This window comes from Alternaria infectoria (genome assembly GCF_024043175.1).
Source record: "Alternaria infectoria strain BMP 0036 chromosome Unknown scaffold_6, whole genome shotgun sequence".
NCBI lineage: Eukaryota > Fungi > Ascomycota > Dothideomycetes > Pleosporales > Pleosporaceae > Alternaria > Alternaria infectoria.
Window position 1 is genome coordinate 358180 of NW_026250695.1, and position 26908 is coordinate 385087.

Sequence of the window (26908 nt, forward strand, 5' to 3'; positions counted from 1 at the left end):
CTTCGCTTCCGTCATCGCTACTCTTCTTTTCAGTTATGTTTAGATCTCGGATACCCCACTGGTGCTTGTTGCAAAAACTACTTTCTATTATCATATATCAGTCATTACGTATCTAATGTATTCGCAACTATGATTGCACTTGAGCCGTTGCGGCCAAGAATTTCCATCGGCTTCTACTCGGAGGTTGCCCAAACAGGTGGCGCCACTTCTTGGTCTCACCACTATCATCACGTTAAGCTTCGACAATACAGCATGGTAGCGCTAGACACGTAGCACAATATAGAGAACTACATCGAAGCTTCTCATCTACCCTGGGTGCTGCGTGATACCCTGATCAACACGTTCCGCTCATCATTTGCAGTGTGGTATAAAGTCGAAGCTTCCCTACGAGGATACGCTCACATCAACATCCACATCCAAGCCACCACTTCAATCCACAAGTCGCCATCGCAGCTTAAGCTTCATCTGCCTTAGCCAGAAACCGATCTAGTCATCAATATTATACCACCCAATGGCTGCACCCAGCACAACCGCCGCTACCATGCTGACACCGGACCGACACAACCTCACCATCGGTCATTGTCGCGCGCAACGACAGGCACTCTATTCCCACACCGATCTTGGCACACCCACTCTGCTAAAGAAGCACCCGAAACCCATCATCTGTACCCCACGGGCAAGTGAGGATGAGTGGACGGAAAGTCAAGAAGAACTCGAGCGCTGGGGTATGGGAGCCACCAATACGACGAAGTCAGGGTCTAGTCAAGTCACAGCACCAAGTCGCTCGCAAGGACGAGGTTTGGAGTACGGGGAAGTAATGGGATTCTGTTAGGCAAGAGGAAGAAGAAGAAGAAGAAATAAATGGGGAATGTTAAGATTTCATCATGGCAATCGATTGTTTCTACTATCTCTCTACATCGGCCTCTCTCCTACTACTCTTGCTAACTTGTACTTCGCTTCTGCTTCGCGCACTGCACCTGTTACACTTCCCTCCAGCGCGCATACCCCTAGCGTGCTCACTTTTTGACGTCGCAATCTATTATCTTAACTATCTCGCGATGTTGGCCTCTCTTCTACTACTCTTACCAACTAGTATGCCGCTCCTGCTTCGCGCACTGCAATGGCTACAACCAAGTTCAGCGCGCTTGCCTCCAGTGCGCTCGCTCCTTCCCAGAAAGACGTCTTACACCCGCCGCCTAGCTACGTCAAGCTCGCTCCTGCTATACTTGCTAGGCGGCGAAGCCACCTCTCGTCAACACTATTCGTCCCTCCTTACCTGTGTAGAACTCCCTCGCGCCGCTACATTACCCTGGTTTACCCCCTCACTTGCAGCATCGCCTCGGTGTGGGTACATACTATCAACTCTCAGGCTGCCAAAGGTCCACGCGCTGTTATACGCTCCTGCCTTACTCCCTCACTTGCAGCATCACCTCGGTGTAGGTACATACTATCAACCTTCAGGCTGCCAAAGGTTTACGCGCCGCCACACCCCCCTTAGGAGTGTCTACTATGGCCAAATGAAAGATCCAACATGACCCATACAAGCAAAAGAGTATGGACGGCTACATCTCGCGCCCCGCCCCGCCCAGTCTTACTAAGACTACACCAAAGAGCAAGGAAGTCGCCCCCGCCCAACCACCCAACCCCATCAAGACTCAGCGGAAACGTTAACGAGAAGACGACGACGACGACACAGATGCGGCGCGGCCCCCCGTACAGGACACCAGGCTTACGAGAAGTGCCAAAAAGCGACTAGATGCAGGGTCAACCAGTCGACACGCAGATGAAGATGATGCCAGCCTGCACGAGTCCTACATAGCAGTAGCAACAGACGATGACACAGGTAGTGTTTTTGAGTCAGAGAACTACAGCGATCCCGAGGGCGACGAAGAGGATATGTTCCTGAGTTCAGACGACAACGAGGATGAGGCCAGCCAACCTGAGGACGAGGCCGACCAGCCCGACAAAGACAACGAGGACAATGCCGACCAGCCCAACGAAGACAACGAAGACGAGGCCAACCAGTTCGAATACAATGCCAACCAGTCTAACGAAGCCAGCCAGTCTGACGATGCCGACCAGACCGACGACGATGCCGATATCCACCATGCGGACGATGATGACATGAAGGAGACACAGTACTCCCTCGAGATACCGCTACGCGACCAAGATCTCTTTAATGTTGATGTTACCGCCGCTGAAGTTACATCCATGGTGGAAAAAGTCTTGCCTGCGCTGTCATCAAGAAAGATGAAGAATTTCTACAGAACTATCGCAGGCCATCTTGAGAAGTCCCCTCCATTTAGGATCCCGGCGCGCTCTCGACACCCCACTACCTGGTCGTTAGTCAACCCTGACTTCGATTTACTATGGAAGCACTCAGCCGACGGCGAGCGGGCTCTAGAACTCGGCGACCCAGGTCTGTTACCAAGATGGCTTAACATGTCAGAAGACGGTCTTGTAAAGCCAATTGGCTCGTTCACCGACACACTACTACTGATATCCAGCTACCCGACAGCATCAGAGGAAGGGAGTGTGCATAACCGCTATGGCACTGTGGATGATATGAGCAATGTTTGCATGTGGATGCTCTATGCAAAATTTGGATTCCGCGTGGCCGACATACGATCGCATGGGGTAATGCATGTCGACATCATGGCTCGACGCCTCGACCAGAATCTGATACCAGGATCTGATGGAGACAAGCTCTTTCAAATCACACTCATTAAACCACTCTGGCACAGTGTCGTATGCTGGTATTGATGAAGTACAATGAATTATGCAAAACTATTTAGGTAGAGCGAGATGTGTGTAGCTATTGTGCTAACTAGATTAGATCCAGGCATGTTTACAACAAGTGGGGCTAGTGTGTAATCATCTAGACGATCGGATAACTTTCAGATTTGAAATTCTGTAGTCTCCGCCTCATGGCACCGAATAAGAGGATCCTGGGGAAGATAGCTAACCTCTAATGCGCTGGATAAAGGTTCTGTTGCAATTGCCCTGTGCCACTTATTGAGAAGATGCCAGAGAAGATAGCTAACCTCGGATGCGCTGGATAAGAGTTCTGTCGCAACTACCTCATGCCACTCACCGAGAAGGCGTGGGGAAGATGGTTGGCCATCGATGATGCGCTGGATGTGGGTCCTCTAGCAACTGCCTCATGCCTCTCGCGACTGCCTCATTCCACTCGCTTCTGGCACACAGCATTCGGGGTATCTAATATTCAAATCTCTCTGAGCGTTTTCTATCTGTCCTTTACGTGTGCCAGTAGACGCATTTCATCCTCAAGACCTCGATTACCTTGCCGCCAACGCGCTCATCCAACAAAGAAAACTCCCCACCTGCGAAGAGACCCAAGAAGACAGTACTGTCGGCATCACCGTCCCAACTACCTGAACCGCCACCAGGACACCAGACAGCGCGGACTCGATCATCAACAACGAAAGCAAAACGACCCCCTGTGTTTACGGATTTCACCAACAACACCGGAGCGACAGAGCAGATAGTAGACGACGCGGATCCCACAACTAGCATCATTGACGAATGCACAGTACCTGACATCGTTGACCGATGCTCCCTAACAGATCACGACCTGTTTAGTGAGCTAACCGTCGACGAAATCCGCAATTTGGTAGAACGATTGTTGCCAGACCTTCAAGAAGAGAGTAAGCTCTGCTCTACTCTACAGCACGTAAGGCGCATGTGTACTAACTTTACTAGGAGTTCAAGAGTTCCTTGCGACAGTATATGACCACGCATGCACATCGCCGCCTTTCGTTATACCCCGCCGAGAGCGAGATCCGTCGACCTGGCCGCTTACTTATCCGGACATGGACTTCGCATGGGAATAGGCAGTGGAAGGCGAACATGCTATTGAGCTCCCGGAGACAATGGACAATTGGATTGACATGAGCGAGAGCAATTTGGGTAGGTTGTCAACGTGAAGTTGGATAGCCTCCAAGCTAATTACGCTCACGCAGTTAAACCTACTGGAAGCCTCCGCGATACTCTTCTCATTGTCAGTTCATACCCCACTGCCAAGGAGGATAGCACCGTGCATCGATCGTATGGTACCACCCTAGACGTTTCAAACGAGTCGATGTTTATGCTATACGCCAAGCTTGGCCACAACGTATCCTCGATCAGAGACCACGGCGCCCTCCACTTGGACGTATTCCCCAGGCGAGTGAACCGAAACCTTGCGCTCGGTCTAGGGAATATCATCGACCAGGTCCCGACCAATCTAGGCATGTATTGGAAACTCGTGGTCCGTCAGCTCATTGAGTTGTCGCATTCCAAACTGGCTCTCCTCGTCGGGTCCGCAGGCGTTGCCACATACGTCGACTATCTCAAACAAAACAACATCCGCCATCAGATATTGCCATCGAACAGAAGCGTGCAAGGCTACCAGAAAGAGATTCATCATGGAGTAGAACAGGTTGCAGATGGAGAGAGAAGCGCAAAAGAAGAGTGAAGGTGAGGCTCCAAAACGGCGAAAAGATGGCAGAATGCCGAAGAGCCTACAGTAAGCTACATACGTTGTACCTAGGACTGCGACGAGTATCTATTCCCAAGTGCCTCTACTATCAACTAAGGTTGTTTAATCCATAAGGTGTGTCACGCGGCAGCAGTTAGAGAGAGGTAAAGAGGTAGCAGAAAATCCGGCTGCGGTCTGTTGATACAGCTGTCTGACGCCTACGTATTCTTGTAGCATAGCACATTGGCTGTATTTTGGCACGTGTATTCTGCAAACTACAATTTCGGCGCCCTCACTTGAAGCACTTCATCAGAACAATCGCCATTTCGTGTTGCTGCACTTTGTGATTCGGTGTTCTCTTATGTCGCGGAAAACGTAGAGCAGGGTCTAGAGAGACGCGTCGAAGTGTTCAGACGGCAGCTTGTTGGTAAGGGTTTCTCCCACGTGTTGCACTTACCAGTCACATTTCTCTTCATATAACAGTGCAGTCGTGTTACGCGCATACAACCTTGAGCGGGATCTTCTTTCTTTTCCATAGAGCTCAATACAACTTCGCATACCTGGGCAACAGTTCCCTGACCGCGCTCTGTTGCTCTGCTCTGCATCAACATCTCACCGTAATACGTAGGTACCTTTGAGATGAAGTAATTATCAGCCAGTTCGTGTCATTTTGGAGCGCAATAGGTAGGTATAGTGAAACTCATTTGCGTGTAGAATCGAAATATGTCTGACCTGCGCGAGCAGCCGCATCCCGCTGAAGCTCCCTAAGTTCGCCAACGAGAATATAGACACCGTTCCTTCCCCGCCCAAGTTTGTCGCTCCCGTGCGCCCTCTTACACCCCCACTCCCGCTATTGCGACCCTCTCTGCCCTTCACACCTCCTCCACCTTCGCCTCCACTTTCGCTGTCATCAACCTTGACTAAGCTTTTTCTTGTTCTACAAGTTGAAGATGCAGACCCCAAAGAGCAAGGGAAAGGCCCTGAAGCGGAGGAAATAACGAAAAAGGGAGGAGTGAGTAAGTTTTGAAATCGCGAGATATACTGTAGAGGGTAGGCCTGTAATCACAATCGAAGGATACACGGGTTGAATACAAGAAGTGGGACTTGGGAGGATTACATCAAAGTTGCAGTGTGATGGTGATGTCTTCTCATCGGGCTCGGCACGATGCGTGGGCGGGAGATCCGCTAGCGGCGCACTGCTGATTGGTTTCATGCAGGTCCGCTTCAACCCCAGAAATAACTCCCCAAGCCGCGCATCGTGAGCGCCGCTGCCACCAAAGTGTTGCGCCCGTGCTGCTGGCGAGCGCTTCCGATAACCTTCTAATCCTGCACTATGTAGAGCGCGAGCACGTCTATTATACCAAGGCTCGAAACCTCCGGCACCATGGACACGATCGCAGTGGCCCCCAAGGCGTCGGCGCTGGCGTCGCCCAAGATTGTTAAGAATGCAAAGGGCAACATTGTGCCGAGCAGCCAGATGGCGCATATCGCGTATGGATGCGGTAAGCGCTCAGCCATCCAGAATGTCGGAGGAGGCTGCTAACACATGGCAGAGCACATGGGCGAGATGTTCGAGAAGGCGCGCAAGCAGACGCTCCAGCACTACCGAGCCATCCTCCAGAATATCCACGAGAAACCGAGTATAATAGCCCAGACGTACACTGCGCCGGCGGATGCGCGCAACGTTGTGTCGCTGAGGCCGCTGTACCTGTGCCTGCAGTGCCCGAGCATCATGACCGAGGTGGATCGCGATTTGCACTTCGAGACCAAGTCGCACTGTTTCTGTGGGTTAGACAATGCCCTAGGAATACAAAGGGCTAACAGGAAGCAGCTGTCGAGTCACGAGACGGCAACATATACTGTGGCAATTGCCAGGACTTCATCTACGACGAGACGTTGGACGTGCTGAGAGTACAGAAGGGTGTGTGGCGGTATTCTCATGCTTGAAAGAATCAGATTGGCTGACTACAATACAGGCAAGAAGCGAAAGTACGAAGACAACACCACGACCGAAGACCACAAGCTCGTAATCAGCAACTCGACCTTCCTCCCCTGCCGCGCGATAGGCCTGCGTGGGCTCTATAATATGGGCCAGACATGCTTCATGAGCGTCATCCTACAAACCCTCGTCCACAACCCGTTCATACGAAACTTCTATCTTTCCGAAGGTCATAAGCAGACAGAGTGCGAGAGGGACTCATGTGTGAGCTGTGCGCTGGACGAGATGTTTGTCGAATTCCACTCAGCTGAGAAGACAGAGGGCTTTGGCGCCGTCAGCATGCTCATGGGCAGCTGGCTGGCGGGGGAAGCTCTCGCAGGATACCAGCAGCAGGATGCGCACGAGTACATGCAGTTCATACTCAACACGCTGCACCAGGCGAACGGCGGATCGACAGACGACTCGGAGGATTGCAAGTGCGTGGTACATCAGGCCTTCTGCGGGAAGCTCTCAAGTACGGTGACATGCGACAATTGTCGCAATGTGACCACGGCGCAAGACCCGTATATGGACCTTAGTTTGGACGTGCGGATACAAGGCAAGAAACGGAAGATCAAGGAAGAAAAGGGTGAAGAGACACCTTTGGATTTGAGGGACTGTCTCGAACGCTTCACGGTGAAGGAGAAGCTGGGCTCAGCAGAGTACACATGTCGGAATTGCGATAGTCCGCAGAATGCGACCAAGCAGCTGAGCATCAAGAGGTTACCACCGGTCCTCTCCATTCACCTCAAGGTATGTAAGGACAGTCATCGCTGTGATCATCATACTAACTCGAACTCAGCGCTTCGAGCACACAAAATCCACGTCCTCCAAGATCGAAACCCCCGTTCGCTTCCCAGTCAAACTAGACATATATCCCTACACGACCGCCCACAAAGCCGCCATGCGCGCCGTGAAGACCTCCGGCGCACCGCTCTCGAACCACAACGTCAACAGCCCGGCGAACGCCCTCGTATACGAACTGAGTAGTGTCATCGTACACAAAGGCAAAATCGACTCTGGACACTACGTCAGTTACAGCAGGGAGGGTAACGACTGGTTCATGTTCGACGACAGCAAGGTAGTGCTGGTCAGCGAGGCAGAGGTCCTTGCTGCAGAGGCCTATCTGCTATTCTACATGGTTGGTGGACTAGAGGTATAAGAGCCTCCTTGGAAGAAGGTGGAGTTCCGGCAGTTTGGTGTACAGTATCTCTGCTCGGGCATGTTACAGGCCCATGAGCTGCATGATTGGCGTTTAGAGGGCACTCCGGCGTTTGTGAGGGCAGTTGAGAAGTCCTCTTTATCTTGGGATTATCTGGCATACAGGGCTTCAACGTTATCACTTTCTCAATACATTACAATTCTTCTTCAACGAACTTCAACCAGCCTCACTACGCAGTGGACCATCCTGACTTTCTTCGAACGCATTGGTGTTCATCATCACCCTTCCCAATCAGGCCGTCCGTCCGATTCATGCTATCACGACCTCTCCACTCGGGAAACTTTGCCGCGGCCAATACCGCCGCACACACACAAACGCGCCGTTTCAATGCACACTTCGTAGGGCAAAAAGCGATCTGAGCAGCACCTATTTTCACCGCAAACAGATACATCCGGTGGCTTTACACCGCTCATCACATCCTCTTGCAGCAGCCACCCCACTCATGCAATATATCTGCTATCGTTCAATGATTCAGTACTTCGTTGACTACGTATATTAAGGTATCGCTGCCTCGCAGAATGACCATTCGACTTTATTATTTTTTACTTCATGTACTAATTGAACGGCGATTTCGCCTTTGTCGAACTCGAGGAAATATTGCTCCTTGAGCTGGAATCCTCAAACATGGTTTCGATCTGGGTATTAACTGTTATCCCCTTCCCGCTCACAAACTGCTCAACGCCGCCTATTTGATCTGACGGCGGATCCGTAAAGAGCGAGTCTTCTGATCCGTTTGCTCGATTCCGGGTATCGTGTGTGGAGTGCAGACCGCCGGAGATTTGGTTCGAAGCAGTCAGGCGGTTTCCGCTGGCTTTTCGCCGCGCGGACGAGAGTTCGTAGTGGCGACCGTAGCTGTTGGCGGAGTCTTTGGTGGTGTTGTTTGTGCCGAGGATCATGGAGCGGAGAGCGGGGAGACATGTGGCGATTATGGCGATGGCGGTTTCGATCATGGAGACGGTGCATGTTAGCATTGTTTCGTTCCTGTGCGAGTAGTAGGCTCGGACGACTGGCGAAATGTTAGTCTGATTCAAGTTCATCTCGAATCTGATGGGAACGTACTGCTGGCAATTACGACGAAGAAACCCAAGGCGAAGATTCCGGCTACGCCGATCTTCTGCTTCAACTTCATCTGCAGCCTGGAAACCATGGTGATGGGCAGGCAGATGATGAACACGTCGGTCGCGATGTTGAAGCAAATGGTGATCCAGTAGTTGATCTCGGCGGCTTTGGGACTGCATTGATCTGCGCATGGTCAGTCTCCACCGTTCGCATGCATGTGGGTCAGGGTTTGCTTTTGCTCACAGGCTGGGTTATTCGACCATCGCTTGTCGTGGGGGAAGCACTGGAAGATGATGTCGAAAAAGATGACGAGGTAGGTGACAGCTAATCCGGCAAGCGTAAAGTTATACACAAGGACCAGACGGGAGCCGGGAGCAGCCAGGCTCTTGTAGAAGAAGACCAGGGCAAACTTGATCGCCCATAGTGAGGAAACGTAGAGCGTCGATCCGGGGATGATCATCTGCATTATGCCCTTGAAGTTTTCCGGGGTTATAGACGCCATGTCGCCCAGTCCCAGGTTCCACATGTGCTGTTGGATGATGAGATCCCCAATCAGACATGTTAGAGAGAGTAGGATGAGGTAGTCGTCGATTCCTAGGTTGCCCAGTCTCGACCATCGCGCATACATGCGTAGCGCGACAAAAGGCACCGTGGCTACGGTACAGATATACCATGACACCTGTCAACTGAATCAGCACTGCACATAGTATACGAAGCATGCAGGAAGAGGAGAACTTACCACCTGCCCGAGCTCACTGTCCACCATGTTGCTTTGCTTGTGTGGCCGTCACCGAGAAAAAGGCCGTGAGGAGTTCGAGCCTGCTCGCTCCACTCTAGTTGGAGATCCAAGAACAGTGTGTGGAGAGTGTGACGAGGGTGAGTAGAGCGTCGATTGACAGCGGGGCTGCCGCAACAAGTACCATTTTTCTCTACATCACGGGCAAACGACCCCCTAAAGTAACTTTACAGGATGTTGCGGGTTGTGCAACTAGTATGCCGTCCCGTAGCGTTGTGGCATGATAGCATCAGGGGACCTCCCAAAGCCCAACCAACCGTAAGCTGGCAAGCATCTGAGAGGTCTCGGCCGCTAGAGTCGGTAGCCAAAATTGAGCTGCGAAACCCTTCTACGGCCGCTACTGAGTGGCAACGTTTTCATGCGTTAGAGCAGGTTCAGCTACGCTGGTTGGAAGAATCTGACTCGAGACGACAAAACTACATGTATAGCATCGTGTCCGCCGAACGGGGCAGTGGGAAACCATACGCCACTGCTCGCATGTGAAGAGACTACCGAGTAATGGATGGCAAAAAATCGTCGTTGGCCTCGGGGTCATGGGTGCGAGGGTGAGAAGGGTTGTGCTCAGATCCGTATCGAGGTTCCATGGTTCGGTCCGATGAGGATGCAAGCATCCTAGCTCGCATGGCGATGAACGACAGGGAGCACCGGTCTGGAAGGCGAGAACTAGACACATGGCGCACGAGGCCGACAGGTTCTACCTTGGTACCGTCACCTTCTAGCGCTTTTGGTGTCTCAGCCGGGCTTCTAGCATGGATGCCGCACGGTAGCTGCGATTGGTTCGACTCGCTTAGCTTTCCAATTTTGCGGTCCCTGAATCTGATCGGACCTCGGATCCTGCGGAATCTGCAGAGACGGAGATGAAAATGCCCTATTTTCCCTCGCGGCTCCTTCAGGCTCCACGCCGGGCAATCTTCGGCAGTTGGACGTTACATGGTGTTGCTGTGCTGTTGGCGGCGAGAACTCGTTCCAGCTGGTGGCAGCCCGCCAAACTGGTGCCCTATATAGCCATGTGTAAGCCCAAACACGATCTACAGCCTCCCGCCAAACTCTATCTCTTACCCAACATCGTGTTTCCCTGTCCTGCGTCATGAAGGTTCCCTCGGCTCTGATTGGCTTGCAAAGCCTCTCGCTAGGCGTTTTCCTCGGACAGGTCGCCGCCACGCCGCTACCTCCGAAACCTTCAAGAGCAACCGTTGCGGATGGAACGGCGGCTCTCGATCAGGGAACTGTGAAGGGTTTCACTGATGACTATGGAAACTCTGTTTTCCTCGGCATTCCATTTGCGCAGACAACTGGGGGACAGAACCGGTATGTAGTGGCGGTTCCGCATCGCCTCCGGTTTACTGATCATGCCGCAGATGGAAGGCTCCTAAGGACGTCAAGAAGCTGAAGAAGGGCGAGGTGCTCGATGCCACAAAGTACGGTGCAACATGTCCCCAGGCCATTACCGGTACAACATACTCCCAGCAAGATGAAGATTGCTTGAACCTCAACATCTGGGCGCCATCTTCGAACAGTAAGCTGCCACGGGCGCCGCCGATGCCTCATAAACCGAATGGACCTCACCATCCACCAGGCCCTCCATCAGGCCCACCAGGTCCACCGGGTTCCCCACCAGGCTTGGACGCACCCGGCGGTCTTCCAGTATTTGTCTACATGTATGTGATTTTCCTGTACGAACTGTATGTGGAGTAAATGCTGACAACCCCGACGGTATGGCGGCGCGATGGTGACGGGCTCAAGCAGCAATCCAGCCTACGTCGGAGAGAATTTCGCTCGCAAGGGAGTTGTGTTCGTGAGCTTCAACACTCGCGAGAGTCTTTGGGCATACCCCAACTCCGCCGAGCTGGTCGATGGCGAGGAGTCGCAGAACTTCGGTATTCTCGATGTCGACAAGGCTTTGCAATGGGTCTTCGACAACATCGCCCAGTTTGGCGGTGACCCCAACCGTGTCGTGTTCGGAGGTCATTCTTCTGGCTCTGTTCAGGTCGACCACTACCTCTGGAACCACCCCAACACACCACTCGTCGGGGCCGTTCAGATGGCTGCCAACGCAAAGTCTGGCCCTGCTGTCGGTCCTACCAACGAAGCGCTCGATCTCGTTGCCAAAGAGGTTGGCTGCGCAACTGGTGCAGGACAGCTCGAGTGCCTGCGCAAGGTGGACATGTACGCCTTCCAAACCGAGGCCTTCAATGCCACCTTGAACACGTACTTCACGCCTGTCGTAGACGAGAAGACACGCTACCAAGACTATGCTGCGCGGTTCGCTGCCGGCAACTACGCTTCCCATGTACCCCTCCTGACGGGTAACTCCGACAAAGAGGGCGCCCTTTTCGGTCTGGTGTATGGCAGCGAGAACACAGACTTTTCGGCGTGGCTCAAGACCTTCGATGCTGACGTCGCCGAGATCCCAAACAACATCATCGAGGCCGCGTACGACATCGCCGACTATTCCAGTGTCTCGGAAATGAGCGGCGCTCAGTACGGTGATGCACGCTTCTTCTGCCCTGTTGATCACTTCATCGACTTGCGCAGCGAGACCCAAGATACTTGGTCATACCGCTTCCTCGGCAACTACTCCAACCTCTTGCCTCTGCCTGTCGACTACCCAACACACGGCGCTGAGATTCCCTTCTTCTTCGGAGGCAACGGTGCCTTTGCTGGTGTTGAGGGAGTGACTGCCGAGGAACAGGCGCTTGCTGACTTCCAAAACGACTGGTTCATCGAGTTCATCAAGAACCCCGCCGCTGGTCCTGGATGGGAAAAGGCCACTCCTCGCAGCGGCCCGATTGCGAAGCTTGGTGTGCCTGGAAACGAGCTTACTGTTGAAATTGGCAACACAGCCGAATACAATGGCAGATGTCAAAAGGTGTACAACCCATATCTGCCAAAGTACCCTGTCATCCAGAGCGTACTCTCTGGTGTCATGGACATGGTAGAGGGCGTCATCGGAAACTAGAATAACGAACAAATAATCAATCGGAAGGCCATCATGATACCTTGGTAGCTTCCGTAGTTAATCCTAATGTAAACACATTAACAGTGATCGTCCCACTTCAGGAAGTTCTCTCCACTGTGGTGATGAACCAATCGCATTTCCAGAAGTCGCGCCTTGGGTTGAAAAGAAAACACGTGATCCCAAGGACTGATCCTGAAACTGGGCTCAGAATCTGTAGGGTTCTCTGACGATGAAACTGGTGTTGTCGCTGATGCGGAAAGAGTCATGCGAAGGGTTGGCAACCTTGGAGTCGGGTCGTGCTGATGAGATCGTGGAATGCATCAGCAAGTAGCGGATGTAGTCGACTTGTGGTCGGCGAGGCTGCTCTCGGCGACACTGCGGCGCGGGGATTGCGCAGGATACGCTTCTGGGGAAATCCGCGTCCTTGCATGGCATGCCTCTCAATAAAATCGCATCTCGAAGATTAAGATGTCGAATTGCGGCTGCTGGGGAGGGCTTTCTAGACCCCGATACATCGGAAAGCACCCGTCTTGGCGAGACCCAGCAGGCCCCTCTCCCTGCTCCGCTAAAGGAAGGAGGATACGACAGAAGGATTGCAGACGAGGCGCGCAACACGGCTTTGCAGCTCGAAGTGTTTAGCAAAGTAAAATTCGCATGTGGGACTGCTCAACACAAAGTGCGAGGCTGAGTCTGGGTTGCTGGTGGTTACCCAGGTACCAATTCGTCGCGTGGCAGATGCGACGACACGCCTCGTGGAACTTGAGCAACGTCTTGTCTTTCCCCACGATAGACCCTGGAAACCTCTTGTCTTCCTCTCACAATTCCACGCCGTCGCACGCGTTTCCACCAAGCTCAAGCCCCAATGTTCCATACTAGGCGGACCCGAGTTTCGCAATTAGCCATGCTGAGGCTGATTGGACCAAGGCTGACGTTTTCTCGCTCGCCCCATCCCGGCTTGGCTCCAAGCGGGTCTCATCCACAGCGCCCCTTTTCTCAGGGCTCTTGAGATGCAATTGACACGACATGAACGGAAGCAATATATGGAGATCGAGAGTCAAATAGAGCGGAATCTGAGAAATGTGCGGCGTACGTCAGAGTCAACTGCTGTCGATTTCCTACAAGAAATTTACCATGGAGTTTACAGGGGATGAGACGATCTACATAAGGCCTCCCCTTGGCACACGGGGGCCTAAAGCTGTCACGCACCCGTCGACAAGGGCGGTATGCCTCATGGCGCGCGATGCGTGTACTGTACAGGCTGCGCCTCTCCATCCCCCCACTGTGACTAGATGCGCATTCTGAAATTGATGCGCCGGTGAGCCCATGTGGCTGAAATACATACAAGCGTTCCAACCGCTGCTCGGGTCTGGACCTGGGCCTGTTGTCGATGCCAATTCTGACATGAAAAGGATCCTTTTGTCTCTGAAAGACTTTTAACGTTGATCTTGTCAGGCCATGACCGCAGACTAACCTTACTGTCCCTGCCTGTCGGTACTCCACAGCCTTCTACCTTTTACTCAGGTCCACCAGGCCCGTTTAAGCTGGCCCACACCCCCGTTATCACACGTCTTGCCCGCAGCATACAACTCTTTATAGACTCGCTTCCACCCATGGCCTGCACGTCGATCAGGCGTCCGAGCAAGGTTTTGGTGCAAATCACGATCGAACTCGGTCTCCCTCTGCACTTCCTTCACACCACACCCGGTTTCGAATCAACGCCACTATGACCGCGCGTGGCCGTCTCGAACGCATCGATGAAGACCAAGAGTCTCCCTTCCAACGCCGAACCGTATGCGACCGACTCCAGGACTATCGCCAGCTCGGCTGGCTGGCATGCGCTACGACCTCGCTGCTCACCACACGGCATTTGTTGATTGAAAGGAATCTGCACTATCCCTTGCAACTGTACATTACCCAGATCGCGGCTACGGCCCTAGTCGCTTTCCTTTCCCATCCATGGAGACCGAGCGCTCAACATGCCAGCGAGCAAGACCAACGTAGGAAGCGACCAGTTCAAGGTGGACTATTATTGGCCGCTTCGAATCTCCTACAAGCGGTATCTGCATTCTGCATAGTGCAAGCAGTCCTGCATACTTCGAATCTACCGCTACTATGTATGATCACGGTATGTTCTCTAGAGCAAGCTTGACATGCGTTCCGCTGACCATATCAGACCATAGCCTTCTTCGCTGAAGGTGCAGTTCTCTATGTGTTCAACTACACACCTCGCTCAAACGCAGAAACCCTGTCTTTGAGCTTGCTTGCCATAGCTTGTGCTGGTGTCCTGTTCATGGAATACCGACTAATGGTACCAAGCTTGATCGCATCGATCTTGGCAATGCTCCTCGTTGGTGCTGCAAGTGCAATGAAGAAGCTTGCTGCTAGACACTATCCGGGAGAATATGCTACCCGAAGCATGAACGCAATGTTGCTCGTTGTTATGGGTGGTCTGCTTGCATTGTTCTGTCTTGTCAGCAACTTCCCGGGCGAGCATTGGGACTCATTCGACACAAGCAGCCTGCCTCTCCGCGGTCTCAATGCCTTCTCAACAGCAGCGGCATTGTTGAGTGGGGGCTCGATACTCTTCCCAATGGATATGCAGTCAGGAGGCCAACTACCCGGAAGCAGCTTTGCCGCAACACAACGCGTCCGCAGCGCCACGACAATTCTAGCCATGGCAGCTATCACCGGCTCTTTCACCGTTCTGTCAACGCGCCGATCCTACACCAGCTTTTACCAACTATCATGCTTTTTCCTCGCCATCCTTTGCGCCTGCGGAAAAGACATCTACGACACAGTTTGGAAACAGTCTAGTCGTCACGATGGCTCCCGCGGAAGTTACGATCTCGTCTCACGCTCCCCGAATGCACCGATCGATGACGAAGAGGATTTTGGTACCAAAGCACAACGAGCATCACGGCCAGGATCGCAGGGCAGCAGTGCTCGCTCATCTTTGGTCAGCTTGGTCTTGATCGTGCTGTGGACGGCATTCGTGAGCTTGAACTTTGGACAACGACAATACCCTCGGGAGGAGCCGCGCCTGGATCTACAATACGAACCCATTGGGCCTTTGGAAGTTGTGATCAGCATGTATAAAGAGCGCACTGAGGATGTTGCTGCGCTCATCAAGAAGTTGGAGAGCATGCCACAAATGACAGAGGCTCTTGTCACGATTTACTTGAAGGATGGCGAAGCAGACGAAAGAAGGATCAAAGCGGAAACGAACGCGCACGAAGTCACCAAGCTACCAAACATAGGCCGCGAAGCCGAGACTTACCTGAACCACATCGTCAACCGCTGGGACAGCCTTGCGGAACGAACGATTTTCCTCCAAGCCGACGTTCACAACCCACGAGAATTCTACCCATTCTTCGAGCGATATTTCCGGGCGAACCAGACAGGCTTCCTCAACCTGGGTTGGGCGGGGATATTATGCAATGGCGACGACTGTGGGGACAAGCGCGGCTGGCGTGATGAGACATCGCTGTTCGCGGACGTACAATCCCGAATCGACGGATCCACTCGTGAGAACGTGCTGCTCAGCTACAAAGGCCAGTTCGTTGTCACTGCTGCGCGCATTCGCGGTATCGACAAGTCCATCTACGATGACTTGTGGCAGCTCTTTGTCGACGAGCACAGCTGGGCACACCAAGAGCCCTACCTTCAAGAACGACCCGATTCGATGAGCCAACCCTGGTTCGGATACACAATGGAGAGGATATGGAATGTGCTGTTTCAGTGCTCAGACATGGATGTCGCATGGCGATGCCCGACTCTGTTGAGCGGGTGGAGACCTGGTGGTAGCATTGCCGACTGCCAGTGCTTTGATTCAGAACCGGCTGAGTAGGTGGAGAAGCATGCGTAGCGTCTGAGCATTTTTTGTTTGTTTGTTGTTGTGATACCCCTAGACGTCGAAAGGCGCAACGCGATGACGCGAATTTCGGTCGCTTGTTGTTAAATATAGATGACGCGCAATAAGGCGGAATAATAATAGTTTCCTCAGATTCAGTGCGCACAACCTGGGAACGATCATGATTCCCGTCAGAATGCCATACACGCGAGCATGCTTTTTCCTGCCGAGCGGAACAGCATGGCCGTGGAGCCCGCGGACGACCATGGCACGCAGAAAATGTCATCCCAAAGCGTTTGAGGTCTTCATGCATCCAAGGGCTGCGAATGCAGGAGGTTCGAAGCGCCAAGCTGAAACACTCTGTGCCGGCCAGATCTCGCGTTCCCGTTTGACACGTGATACAGACACCCCACTTTCAATGCTCGCACGGGTGCCGCAATCGATCCTTGCGCACAGGCGAGCCACCACTCACACATGACTCGGCCGCATTGCACAGCCATGGCGTCGCAGATACTCTCCTTTCTCTCGAAACGTTCCATAAGATCACTCGCGGCGACGTTTTGTACCTAGCCGACCAACTTCCCATGCTCACATAGGGACATTGCCCGTCTTCGAGCTCTGGAAAGCCTGCGGCGAACCCCGTATATTGAACCTTCTAATACTCCGGGATACCAACCTGCAACCACTATCACATCTTCGGGAACTAAACGACAGCGTTCCTTCCACTTGGAACTAACGGACCCTGCATACGCCATGGCGACCATACAGCAGCGATCGAGCAATAAGCTCTCAGTCTCTTCGAACAGAAGCTCCGATGGTCTCTACAAGCATCGTCAAAGCATGCTCTTCCGGGAACTGGAAATTCTGCTCGAACTCACACCGAGCACCTTCAGCTCACCACTTCTGGCCCTTCCAAGAGAGATCCGCGACCAAATATTCAACTATGTGTTACCTGATCCTACAAGGATTCGTCCGGAACTTCACACTTGCCTCTGGGGTGCTGAGATGTCCAACGGAGAACCCTGGAGACACGACATCTTCGGATATGGATCCTCCGTAGCCAAAGCATCACGACTACGGCCTGAGCTTCTCTTGATCAACAAACAAATCCGGGACGAGCTGCTGCACAACTACTTTCGCCGCAGCAAGATCACTCTACATGCTGAACTACGGAATACGCGGACGAACAACGACTATTTCGAGTTCTCGCAGCACATCCTGCAACTGCCCATGTTGAAGCATGTAACACATATACGCTTCTACGTTGAATGGAACTACACGACGCTGAAAAACGGAGGGAGGGATCGGATGATGAAAGACCAGACACGTATGACGAAGAATCTCCTTGCCTCCATGGACAAGATCGCCCTGTCACTCCAGTGCATCGAGACGATCGAGCTATCAGTACTCTTCTTCTGGAAATTCCGGAGCGGGAAAATGTATAGTCTTTCCATGCAGGACCTCTTTGACCTCGAAGACGTGTTCAAGCGCTGCGCAGAGCTGCCCTGGCTTGGTTTACTCGGCGAAAATGACGTGCCTGGAAAGAAGAAGACGACTACTTCTACCTACCTCAGCCCGACATCGGCAACGACCAACTCTTCGGCGGGTGTAGGCTACAAGATGTCGACGGAGAAGAAGGGTACGGAACAGAGTGGAGGCATGGAAATTTGCATCAGCCGCGATCTGGAAGATGCGATGGAGGAGAGGAGAAAGAGTAGTGTTGACTTTTTCGGCAACTACGAAGTCACAGAGCCTTTGCCTCAACCCTGTTATCGGCATGGTGCCATGATATGAGGTAAAGGCTTCATAGGAGTATTTCGTCTCATGAAAGGAAGATTGTTGGCCTTTGGTCGAAGAATACCAGAGTTTGCCAAACGACGGCACTTTTGGCACACGAGTCCTGGTCTTGCAACATCTGCTTCGCATACAGCACCACGATCTGATTACCGACGCTATCACAACGCTAAAAGAACGTCGCCTACAATACCAGACTTAGTGCAATAACCATTGGCATGCGCAGCGCTCGTATGACGTTCTCAGCACACAAGCTGATTGGGATGGTATAGTTCTCACGAATGTGAGAGCCTGATGGGCCCGGTTCCACAAGCTCTCCACCGTACAGTGAGCAGGGACTGAGATCACGAATCCGCCAGTAAGGGCAGTAGCATGACCTTGGCCATGCTAGACCCACCAGAGGAGTATCACATCCCGAGTTGTGGCGTGCAATCTACACTAGGCCATGGGGCTCGGCCGAGGCCACTCAATTTGTTGCTAAGCAAACGCGGGGAAGATGGAGAGGGACGGAATTTGGCAAAGAAATCGATTCGAGACTGCTGAATTTGAGCTGGAGTAATAACTGCATGAATGCTGTGATAAGATCGTGTTCTGATGCCTCTGTTGTTCTTCTCAGTGATACCCTCCAAGAAGCAAGGTGCAAAGTTGTGAGTGGAGATGACGCACTATCTCGGTTAGGCCTCACGGTAGTCTTCCGCGTTTCGGTGCTCTATTACTGTGCTCATGAACGACGCTGTCCACGGTCATACTGCAGTGGAGTAAGCGGACAATACTCAATGAGATCACGTTCTCCTTGGTATGACAGAGTTTATTCGAAGCGCTGCACCTGTGTTGGACCCTTGCTGCGTTGCACCCAACGGAATTAACGCTCAAGATCTTCACCGAGCAAGCCACAGAACATGCGGCAAGCAGGTAGCCGCAACCGATGACACCTCTCACTAGGACTAGCTGCATTTCACTCGTTCTTACTTAACGTTGGCCTCTGTAGCTGCCATCTATGGCGCTGTTGCGTTCTACCCTCCCCCGGATTCAAGCCATTCGAGGCAGCCCGTTATCCCCGGACACCCATGTGGACGGACTATCCACATGCCAACATTATTAGCTTGACAGCATTCGCTTCGCTGTTTCCGACAAATACGTTATAATTGCTTTGTACAACCGAGTGACGCACGACTCAGCGGTGACGCATAACATATAGCGAATTCGTTACCCTCTGAGCTCATACAATCTCTACAAGCCACCAACATGACGCAGCCAGAACCACCAGGATTGTATCGCCATCCGACAAGAAGCGAGATCATCGACCTCGCCGCAGCAGAAGGCCACGATGCAGATATCCCAAGCAACCTCGGCTCGATACACCAAGTGCCTAGCCATACATCGGAAAGGCGGCACTCATTAGACGAGAAGAAGGGTGAATACACAACTGGCGAAAGAGATGTTGAAAAGGGAAACGGCTCAGGCTCAATCTCCAGTGCAGACCAACCCGATGCAGAAGAGGAACCTGAACGCGATCCGAATGTCGTCGACTTTGACGGTCCTAACGACCCAGAGAACCCAATGAACTGGAAAGCGTCCAAGAAATGGGGCATGGTCGCGCTGATCTCAGCTATCACGTTCCTAACGCCTCTTGCGAGTTCGCAGTTTGCACCTGGTGTGCCGGAGGTTATGCGCGACTTCAACTCGACGAGCGATCTACTTGAAGGCTTCATGGTGTCCGTTTACGTTTTGGGTTTCGCGTTTGGGCCATTGATCATCGCACCGCTTTCGGAGATGTATGGTCGGCTGCCACTGTATCATAGCTGCAATTTGCTGTTCATTGTGTTCACGATTGCGGCTGCAGTGGCGAACAATATGGCGCAGTTTGTTGTGTTCCGATTTCTCATGGGCTGCTTTGGAGGAGCGCCCATGGTACTTGGTGGAGGGACTATTGCGGACTTGATACCACGAGAACAACGCGGTACTGCCATGGCTGTCTGGATGATGGGTCCGACGGTAGGGCCTTGTGTCGGTCCAATCATCGGTGGGTTCTTGACAGTAGCAAAAGGCTGGCGGTGGGACTTCTGGTTCGTCGCTATAGTGGGCGGCGCGTTCTTCATCATGTCACTCATTCTGATGAGCGAGACATCTGGCATCATCATTCTGCAACGGAAAGTCAACCGCCTCAAAGCCGAGACAGGGAACACAAAACTACGCTCCAAGCTGGACAGTGGCCTCACTCCACGCCAGCTCTTCAAATTTTCGATCATTCGACCAGCCAAGATGTTGTTCCGCTCAACTATCTGCTTCGCCATCTCTCTCTACATTGCGATTACATACGCCTATCTCTACATTCTATTCACCACCTTCACTGCGGTGTTCAAAGGACAATATGGCTGGCATGGCGGTATTACTGGTCTCTCGTTTCTCGGTCTCGGCATTGGCTCCCTCATCGGACAATTCACCTACATCCACTACGGTAACAAAGTGGTACACAAGCACATGGCACGCGGCGACTTCCGACCTGAACATAGACTGAAAATGATGTGCGTCGGCGGCTTCTTCATTCCTTGCGGTCTCTTTATCTACGGCTGGAGCGTGCAATACCAGACGCACTTCATGGTACCCATTGTTGCAACAGGTATTATTGGTTTCGGTCTGCTGATGACGTTCATGCCTGCGACTACGTACTTAGTCGACGTGTTTACTGTCCATGCGGCCAGCGCCATGGCGGCGAGTACAGTGTTGCGTAGTGTTGCAGCAGCCTTTATCCCACTGAGTAGTCAGACGATGTATGCGCAAATGGGCTACGGTTGGGGCAACACTATGCTGGGGTTCATCGCTACGTTACTGATCCCGATACCATTCTTGTTCATCAGGTACGGAGAGAACATCCGCGCTAGAAGTACAGTCAAACTATGAACACATGCTATGAACTGTAGACTTAGATAGACTCATGTACAATAGCAAACCAAGTTCTATGCCTTGGTCTTGACAAAGGGCTGCGATTCGGTCATGATCCTCGACTCCCGCTAACTGACTCGTATAGGCTATATGCAGCCTCGGTGTGTACTCCGAAGCCCCACCCAAGGTCTTGCTGAGCAACATTGGAAATACGACGTCAATAGAACCCTGGCCGCGTCTTGCCATAAGTAGAAACCCGGAAGTAAACATTGGTTCCGCAAGTGTTTTATCAATCCATGGATCGCTCTGGTTGAACCTTAGTCTCCTACATCAACACGCGACTCGCTCCGCCGCTCACGGAAAGTAAGAGCTACTTCACTATGGCATCCTCACTACCAGAGTCCAACACATCTCTCACATATACGCAACCTTCATCTCAACCACATCTTACACATACACCCATACCGAAGCCAGGTCCCCAAGAAGTCCTGGTGAAAATCAAAGCCGCAGCTATCAACCCGGTCGACATCCAACTATGGGGAAACCCCGTCATCGGCTGGCTAGCAGGCAAGAAGGAGAAAGGAATAGGACGCGACTACTCTGGCGAAATCGTGTCGATGGGCGAAGAAGCAAGTAAGAGTGGGAAATGGGAGGTTGGTGACGAAGTCTTTGGATTGTGTAATCGACCTGTAAGTCAAGCTTTCGCCTGACACGGCTTTCGGTTCGTGACGAAATACGCTGGGACTGATGTATAATAGATGGCAGAAGGAACATTTACACAGTATCTCTCCATCAACCCAACCTCAGAGCCCATCGCAAAGAAACCCACTACCCTTTCCCACCACGAAGCCGCCGCCATCCCTCTCGTAGTCCTAACAGCCTTCGCCTGCCTCGACTGGCTCCCCTCCACTACCAACTCCCCATCCCCCTCCCAACGCCGCGTCATCGTCTCAGGCGCCAGCGGCGGCGTAGGAATGTGGTGCGTGCAACTTGCCAAAAAGCTCTATTCCTGCCACGTAACCGGCATCTGCTCCGGCTCCAACGTCGATTTCGTGCAATCCCTCGGAGCAGACGAAGTCATCGATTACCGCACACAAGACGTGCCCAACTCGCTTCTTTCCAAACGGCCCGGCGGCACGAAATACGATTTGTACATTGACTGTGTGGGCGGTACGGAGATGTTTGCGCATTGGAATGAGCTTCTTCATCCGTCGGGCGCGTATATTACTATTGTGGGGGATAAGACTTCGAGGACGGCGATGGGCGGGCCGTTGACGTATTTTACGTATCCGTCGCAGGTGATGAGACATGTTTGGGGGTACTTCTTTGGGCCGAGGTATGCGAATGTGATCTTGTATCAAAAGAGTGAGTTGCTGGAGCAGGTCAGGGAGTTGGCGGAGAAGGGCGAGGTAAAGGTTGTAGTGCAGGATGTCGTTAAGGGAATCTTGACAGAGGAAGGATGTAAAGAGGGGTGGGAGAAGGTCAAGGGGTACATGGTTGAAGGCAGGGTTAGGGGGAAGATTGTTGTTGATGTTGCGTAGATTTTATCTTACCATCGGATTTGATCAGTGTACCGGACTAGCGAACGAAGTGTAACGATCAATTAAAGCAAATTACCATCTATGTACTATTGGGTGTATCACGCCGGGTATCAAGGGGGGTAATGAGACGCTTGAGCACGTATGCTCAGACGTTATAACGAGAGAAAGAACTGTAAAGGAAAAAATGTTGACAGATCCATCAGGAGATCCTCACAGAAAGGCGACGCAGATATAAACCTTGCTCCTTGCCAGAAAACTCCAGCCCGCAACTAGCCCCTACCCAGCTGTTTGTCGTGAATCCATAATCCAGTCGTCCGAGTCGTCACCGTAGAGCTCCCATTACCCAGGTCGTTCAGTCGTTGCCGTGAGACAATCAGTTGTATTTCAGGAAAGTCGTGGGCTCCTGCGATGTGGCGGCTGCAGCAGGAAACCTGGCGTCGCCGACGGTTGTCTTGGGATATTCACCCGGGACATGCAGGTCGCTAACGCTGATGTCGGTGTTCATCCGCTTGCCCATGCCAGGGTGCGCCATCTCCTCTGCAGTATCCACGAGGCCCACTGGGACGGGCCCGCCGTTGACAGTCTCGCCGAAGGCAGGTGCCCCTACCTCAGACTCGCCTAAAAAAGACGAAGTAGCTCCTGGTGTATCCAACCCACTTACATGCTGGGATTGAGTGTGGCCATCAAAGACCGGCGCAACGATCGGAGCAGGGGTTGGCTGCACAGCAGGGGCGACGTAGCCTGTGTCGTCGATTTGGTCGGGGAGGATATGGTCAGGATGCCGCTCGGGGACTTGCGTAGGGGTGGCATCTGGGAAGTCTACCGCGCGAGATTGTTCGACTGGGTATTGCTGCTCTTGGTTGAGCTGCTGGGCCTCGTAGTGTTGTTGCGCCAATTGTTTTTTCTGCAATGCTTCGTTTGCAAGGGCTCCGGTGGCTGCACCCCCAACAGCAGGCGCCAACCAGTTGCCGTAATGAGTACTATCTTTACGTTGGATAGGCTCAGCCTGTGCCAGGGATGGCTGGTTGTACTGGTCGACCGAAGTTGGCTGGACAGGGTAAGCCTGAGAAACAGGGGCGTATAAAGGGTTGTCGACAGTCTGAGGGGCGTATGACTGCTGGGCTGGTGTGTATGGATTTGCGAAGCTGGCCTGCTGTTGGTATTGAGCGGGTTGGGTGTACTGGACGGGCTGGACGGGCTGGACGGGCTGAGCTGGTTCGGGCTGGTAGGCTGAGGTTTGGGCAAGATACATCGGGTGCACATCCTGTGTCGGACCTCCAGACATGGTGTTTAGATCATTGCCGATCTCTGAACTTCCGCTAGAAGGCGATAAAGGCGCTTGTAAGTTACGGTTGACCATCAAATCAGACGGGAATCGCCCACCTGGAGAAGGTCGGGAAGGTCGCTCAGACTGATCCCGGTAGGCCTGTTCCTTCATGGACTGGTTGGCTGAGAAAGGAACCGCGTCTGCCTCGTCTTCCTCTAGTCCGCCATCCGAGCTGGCTGAACGGGCGCTGCCAGCGCTGGTACTCCTGACGCTTGCATGGCGACGGACAAAGGCGTTGCGCTCTTCTCCACTCTTCTCAGTCAAGGCCTTGATATCTTCAAACCATGCGACCATGGTGTCGTACGTCTCCGCCCGGAAGACCCAAGTATGGCCACGATGCATGGATCCAGCCTGACGGCCTTTAATAACGAACTTGTGGGAGGAACTTCCGGGCTGGGAGCGAGAACCAAGCTTCTGGTCTGGTAGATATAGGGACATGACTGGAGGCTGAGTGTAGATGCGGTCGGCCGATTTGAACTCGTGGAGATGCGTTGGCGACAAAACATACCTGAAAAGTGTTAGACTGGGAAGGTTGTCAAGATTGTGTTGCTTACCATCCTGGTGTGTACGACTTGAGATACTTGCTCTTCCGCTCGAGCATGCCCGCTCTGACCTCGGTAGTAGCAGGGTGGTGCTTTCCGGGGTACTGGATGTCTTCCAGTCTGCGCAATGGCATGTCTGGGTTGACGAAGTGAGGGTCGCTTCGCACAAACCTGCTCCATTCGAGATCGCGCGGCATGGCAATCGGACCATTGCGCAACCGCTCTACCGTGTTGTACTGCTCATCAGCATCGCGCTTCAAGATGGTAGCAAGAGCGTTGTAGGCTTTCTGGACTTCGCCAACAACGATCGACTCGAGTTCGCGGCCGGAGTTTTCGAGGTTGAGGTAAGCCTGTATACGTTAGTTGAGTCGCTTCTACGCGTGCAACAACTGACCCTGTGGAGGTAGTTCTCCTCATCAATCTGCCTCTCCACCTGGCGCTCGACACCCAGACGCACAACATAGGGATCTCCCTTGCCTGCAACTGCCGTGGGGTCGGAGTCGGCCAAAGCCAGCGCCTCCTCAAGTGCTGTTACACACTTCCTTGTGGTCTCCTTTTCCTTCTCGACGTTGTTCTTGAAGTCGCCAGACAGTGACTTGATCTCCTTGATCTTCTGCGCAAGATCAGCCCGGAGGCCGCTGAGCTGGTTGATGACGTCGGCCTCAACGTCCCGCGCCTTGTTGGCCTCGAGGATGGCTTGCTTGTGGAAATCGCGGAGGATGCGGTTGGCGTCGTTTAGGCCTCCTTCTATGAGGAGAGCGGCGGGGGCATTGGTGTTGTTGATCACGTTTGAGACTTTCAACAACGATTTGGCGCGGTGCTCGTATGAGGATGCGACCTCGCGGAAGTAAGTGATGAGGTCCTTGAGAAACTTTCGCCAAGCTGTCAGATGTCAGTACGTTTCACAAATCTGTCACGTGCCCAACATACTCTGGAAGCGTTCTGCTAGTATCTCGGTGGGTGTGCCCTTGGTAGGCACAGGAGTGTAGAAGACACTGTCCTCGCGGTCATAGCCATGCTCCTGGTCGTCAATGGTCACGCCGCGTATCGAGCCCGCATGCATGGATCTCCTGCTTCCACTACGCTTCATGCTGCTTGCCCTCTTGACAGAGTTCTTCTTCTTGAGCGTGCCACTTCGCGAAGGGGTTGCGCCCTGGTTCAAGGTGGAGGAGCGCGAGGACGAGCGCTGGTGCATATCACCCTCGAGGACGGATGAACCTCGTGTGCGCGCATCGAAGTCCTCCTCGAACCGCCCCAGACGCGAGCGCTCATTTGGCGCGCTTAGTGGTGAGTTTCCAAAGTCATTTACAGCAGAGGTGCCGTAGCCGCGGCTGAGATGGGCCGGGTCGTCGATGTGCGGTACGGGGTCGTAGGAGGCCGACGGGGTGACTGGGCGCTGGGTCGCCATGGTGGGAGCTGCCTGGTCGTGGATATTGGCTGCGGCGACGGTAAGGTAGACCCTGACGAATATATGTAAGAAGACGTTCGCAAACAACTGCAACCCTGAGCCGCGTTCGCTGTGGCTGGCGATGACGTGTGGGGTCGCGCTAAGGGGTGAGATGCCTCGGAGGGGTCGAGGCGCAGATTGCGAGAGCCCGAACCGACATGGCGCCGCAGATCAATCAATACTTACTGCTCGGAGTGGAATTGTGTCGCAAACTGCTCAATTTGGTGGATTTAATGTGAGCCTGAGGGTGCTTGTGATGTCGAGAGGCAGATGCCGGATGTGAAGAATAAAACCATGGCCATCCGCGGCGGCTTCGCGGCACTGAAGAGGCTCACAAAGATGCTTAGGTGATGTCATGTTCCCTTCAATGCTACGCCCTCAACACCATCCGGACATGATCGTCATCGTGCAGCAGTGCCCGACCCTTGAATCGTCTTAGTCTGTGGCGCGGCTGTTACACTTCGGCCTATCATGACTTGCTTGCATTTCCATCCATTGCGCCGTTACTTGCGCCCGTCACATCGAATGTCCTAGCAGCTGTCACATGCAGGCTCGCGGAACACGTAGGCGACACAAGGGGGGCTTCGTGGCCTGCCAACTTCTTCACTTTGACAATCTTGGTCTCGATAAAGCTTCTCGGTGACTTTGCAGCCGCATCGTCCGTCGCCACTTCCATCGCCGCTGGCCAAACACGTGGAGATTCAATGTGGGGAGAGCACAGCCGAACGTGCCGACCCAAGTCTGCCCAGCGATTTGCATTCATCCTTCCGCAGATCAATGCAGCACGGCGGCAATGCCGAAATCCTTTCTTCCTCCGTCTTGCTGCGAGCTGCGCGTCTCTCGTGGGACCTATCCCATTTTTTCCAGGGGTCCTCTCGTATCCAACCCTCTAACACTAGTTGGACCCCGTAGCAGCACTAGCCTACCACGAAGTAACCCAGCGGGAAGCATTGCGGGCTGCACTGCCCCTTTGCCGTCATTGGTTATCTCGGGTATTTTCTAAAGGGCGAAGATGCAGTATGTCTGTGTT

The 26908-nt window shown here is 53.1% G+C and overlaps 10 protein-coding genes across 10 annotated transcripts; 8 read left to right on the plus strand and 2 right to left on the minus strand.

Moving 5' to 3' along the window:
- Positions 1-1756: 1756 nt before the first annotated feature.
- On the plus strand, positions 1757-2763 carry J4E92_004417 (uncharacterized protein; the record flags this gene model as incomplete). Its single annotated transcript, XM_051495807.1, has 2 exons — positions 1757-1763; positions 1784-2763. 2 exons carry the CDS (start codon positions 1757-1759, stop codon positions 2761-2763), a joined length of 987 nt encoding a protein of 328 aa, XP_051353647.1.
- Positions 2764-3546: 783 nt separating this feature from the next.
- Positions 3547-4477, plus strand: J4E92_004418 (uncharacterized protein; the record flags this gene model as incomplete). Its single annotated transcript, XM_051495808.1, has 2 exons — positions 3547-3553; positions 3984-4477. 2 exons carry the CDS (start codon positions 3547-3549, stop codon positions 4475-4477), a joined length of 501 nt encoding a protein of 166 aa, XP_051353648.1.
- Positions 4478-5864: 1387 nt separating this feature from the next.
- On the plus strand, positions 5865-7620 carry J4E92_004419 (uncharacterized protein; the record flags this gene model as incomplete). Its single annotated transcript, XM_051495809.1, has 5 exons — positions 5865-5982; positions 6034-6264; positions 6312-6401; positions 6457-7211; positions 7261-7620. The coding sequence occupies 5 exons, from the start codon at positions 5865-5867 to the stop codon at positions 7618-7620; spliced, it is 1554 nt and encodes a 517-aa protein (XP_051353649.1).
- A 614-nt stretch (positions 7621-8234) lies between these two features.
- J4E92_004420 (uncharacterized protein) lies at positions 8235-9505 on the minus strand (the record flags this gene model as incomplete). The annotated part of the gene is made up of 4 exons (XM_051495810.1): positions 8235-8686; positions 8740-8922; positions 8983-9418; positions 9479-9505. The coding sequence occupies 4 exons, from the start codon at positions 9503-9505 to the stop codon at positions 8235-8237; spliced, it is 1098 nt and encodes a 365-aa protein (XP_051353650.1).
- A 1117-nt stretch (positions 9506-10622) lies between these two features.
- Positions 10623-11230, plus strand: J4E92_004421 (uncharacterized protein; the record flags this gene model as incomplete). Its single annotated transcript, XM_051495811.1, has 2 exons — positions 10623-10843; positions 10894-11230. 2 exons carry the CDS (start codon positions 10623-10625, stop codon positions 11228-11230), a joined length of 558 nt encoding a protein of 185 aa, XP_051353651.1.
- Positions 11231-11261: 31 nt separating this feature from the next.
- J4E92_004422 (uncharacterized protein) lies at positions 11262-12494 on the plus strand (the record flags this gene model as incomplete). Its single annotated transcript, XM_051495812.1, has 1 exon — positions 11262-12494. The coding sequence occupies one exon, from the start codon at positions 11262-11264 to the stop codon at positions 12492-12494; it is 1233 nt and encodes a 410-aa protein (XP_051353652.1).
- Positions 12495-14610: 2116 nt separating this feature from the next.
- J4E92_004423 (uncharacterized protein) lies at positions 14611-16341 on the plus strand (the record flags this gene model as incomplete). Its single annotated transcript, XM_051495813.1, has 2 exons — positions 14611-14619; positions 14668-16341. 2 exons carry the CDS (start codon positions 14611-14613, stop codon positions 16339-16341), a joined length of 1683 nt encoding a protein of 560 aa, XP_051353653.1.
- Positions 16342-17097: 756 nt separating this feature from the next.
- Positions 17098-18138, plus strand: J4E92_004424 (uncharacterized protein; the record flags this gene model as incomplete). The annotated part of the gene is made up of 1 exon (XM_051495814.1): positions 17098-18138. The coding sequence occupies one exon, from the start codon at positions 17098-17100 to the stop codon at positions 18136-18138; it is 1041 nt and encodes a 346-aa protein (XP_051353654.1).
- Positions 18139-19383: 1245 nt separating this feature from the next.
- J4E92_004425 (uncharacterized protein) lies at positions 19384-22562 on the plus strand (the record flags this gene model as incomplete). Its single annotated transcript, XM_051495815.1, has 3 exons — positions 19384-21022; positions 21343-21674; positions 21780-22562. 3 exons carry the CDS (start codon positions 19384-19386, stop codon positions 22560-22562), a joined length of 2754 nt encoding a protein of 917 aa, XP_051353655.1.
- A 373-nt stretch (positions 22563-22935) lies between these two features.
- Positions 22936-25839, minus strand: J4E92_004426 (uncharacterized protein; the record flags this gene model as incomplete). The annotated part of the gene is made up of 4 exons (XM_051495816.1): positions 22936-24397; positions 24444-24781; positions 24826-25313; positions 25362-25839. 4 exons carry the CDS (start codon positions 25837-25839, stop codon positions 22936-22938), a joined length of 2766 nt encoding a protein of 921 aa, XP_051353656.1.
- Between the last annotated feature and the right edge of the window lie 1069 nt (positions 25840-26908).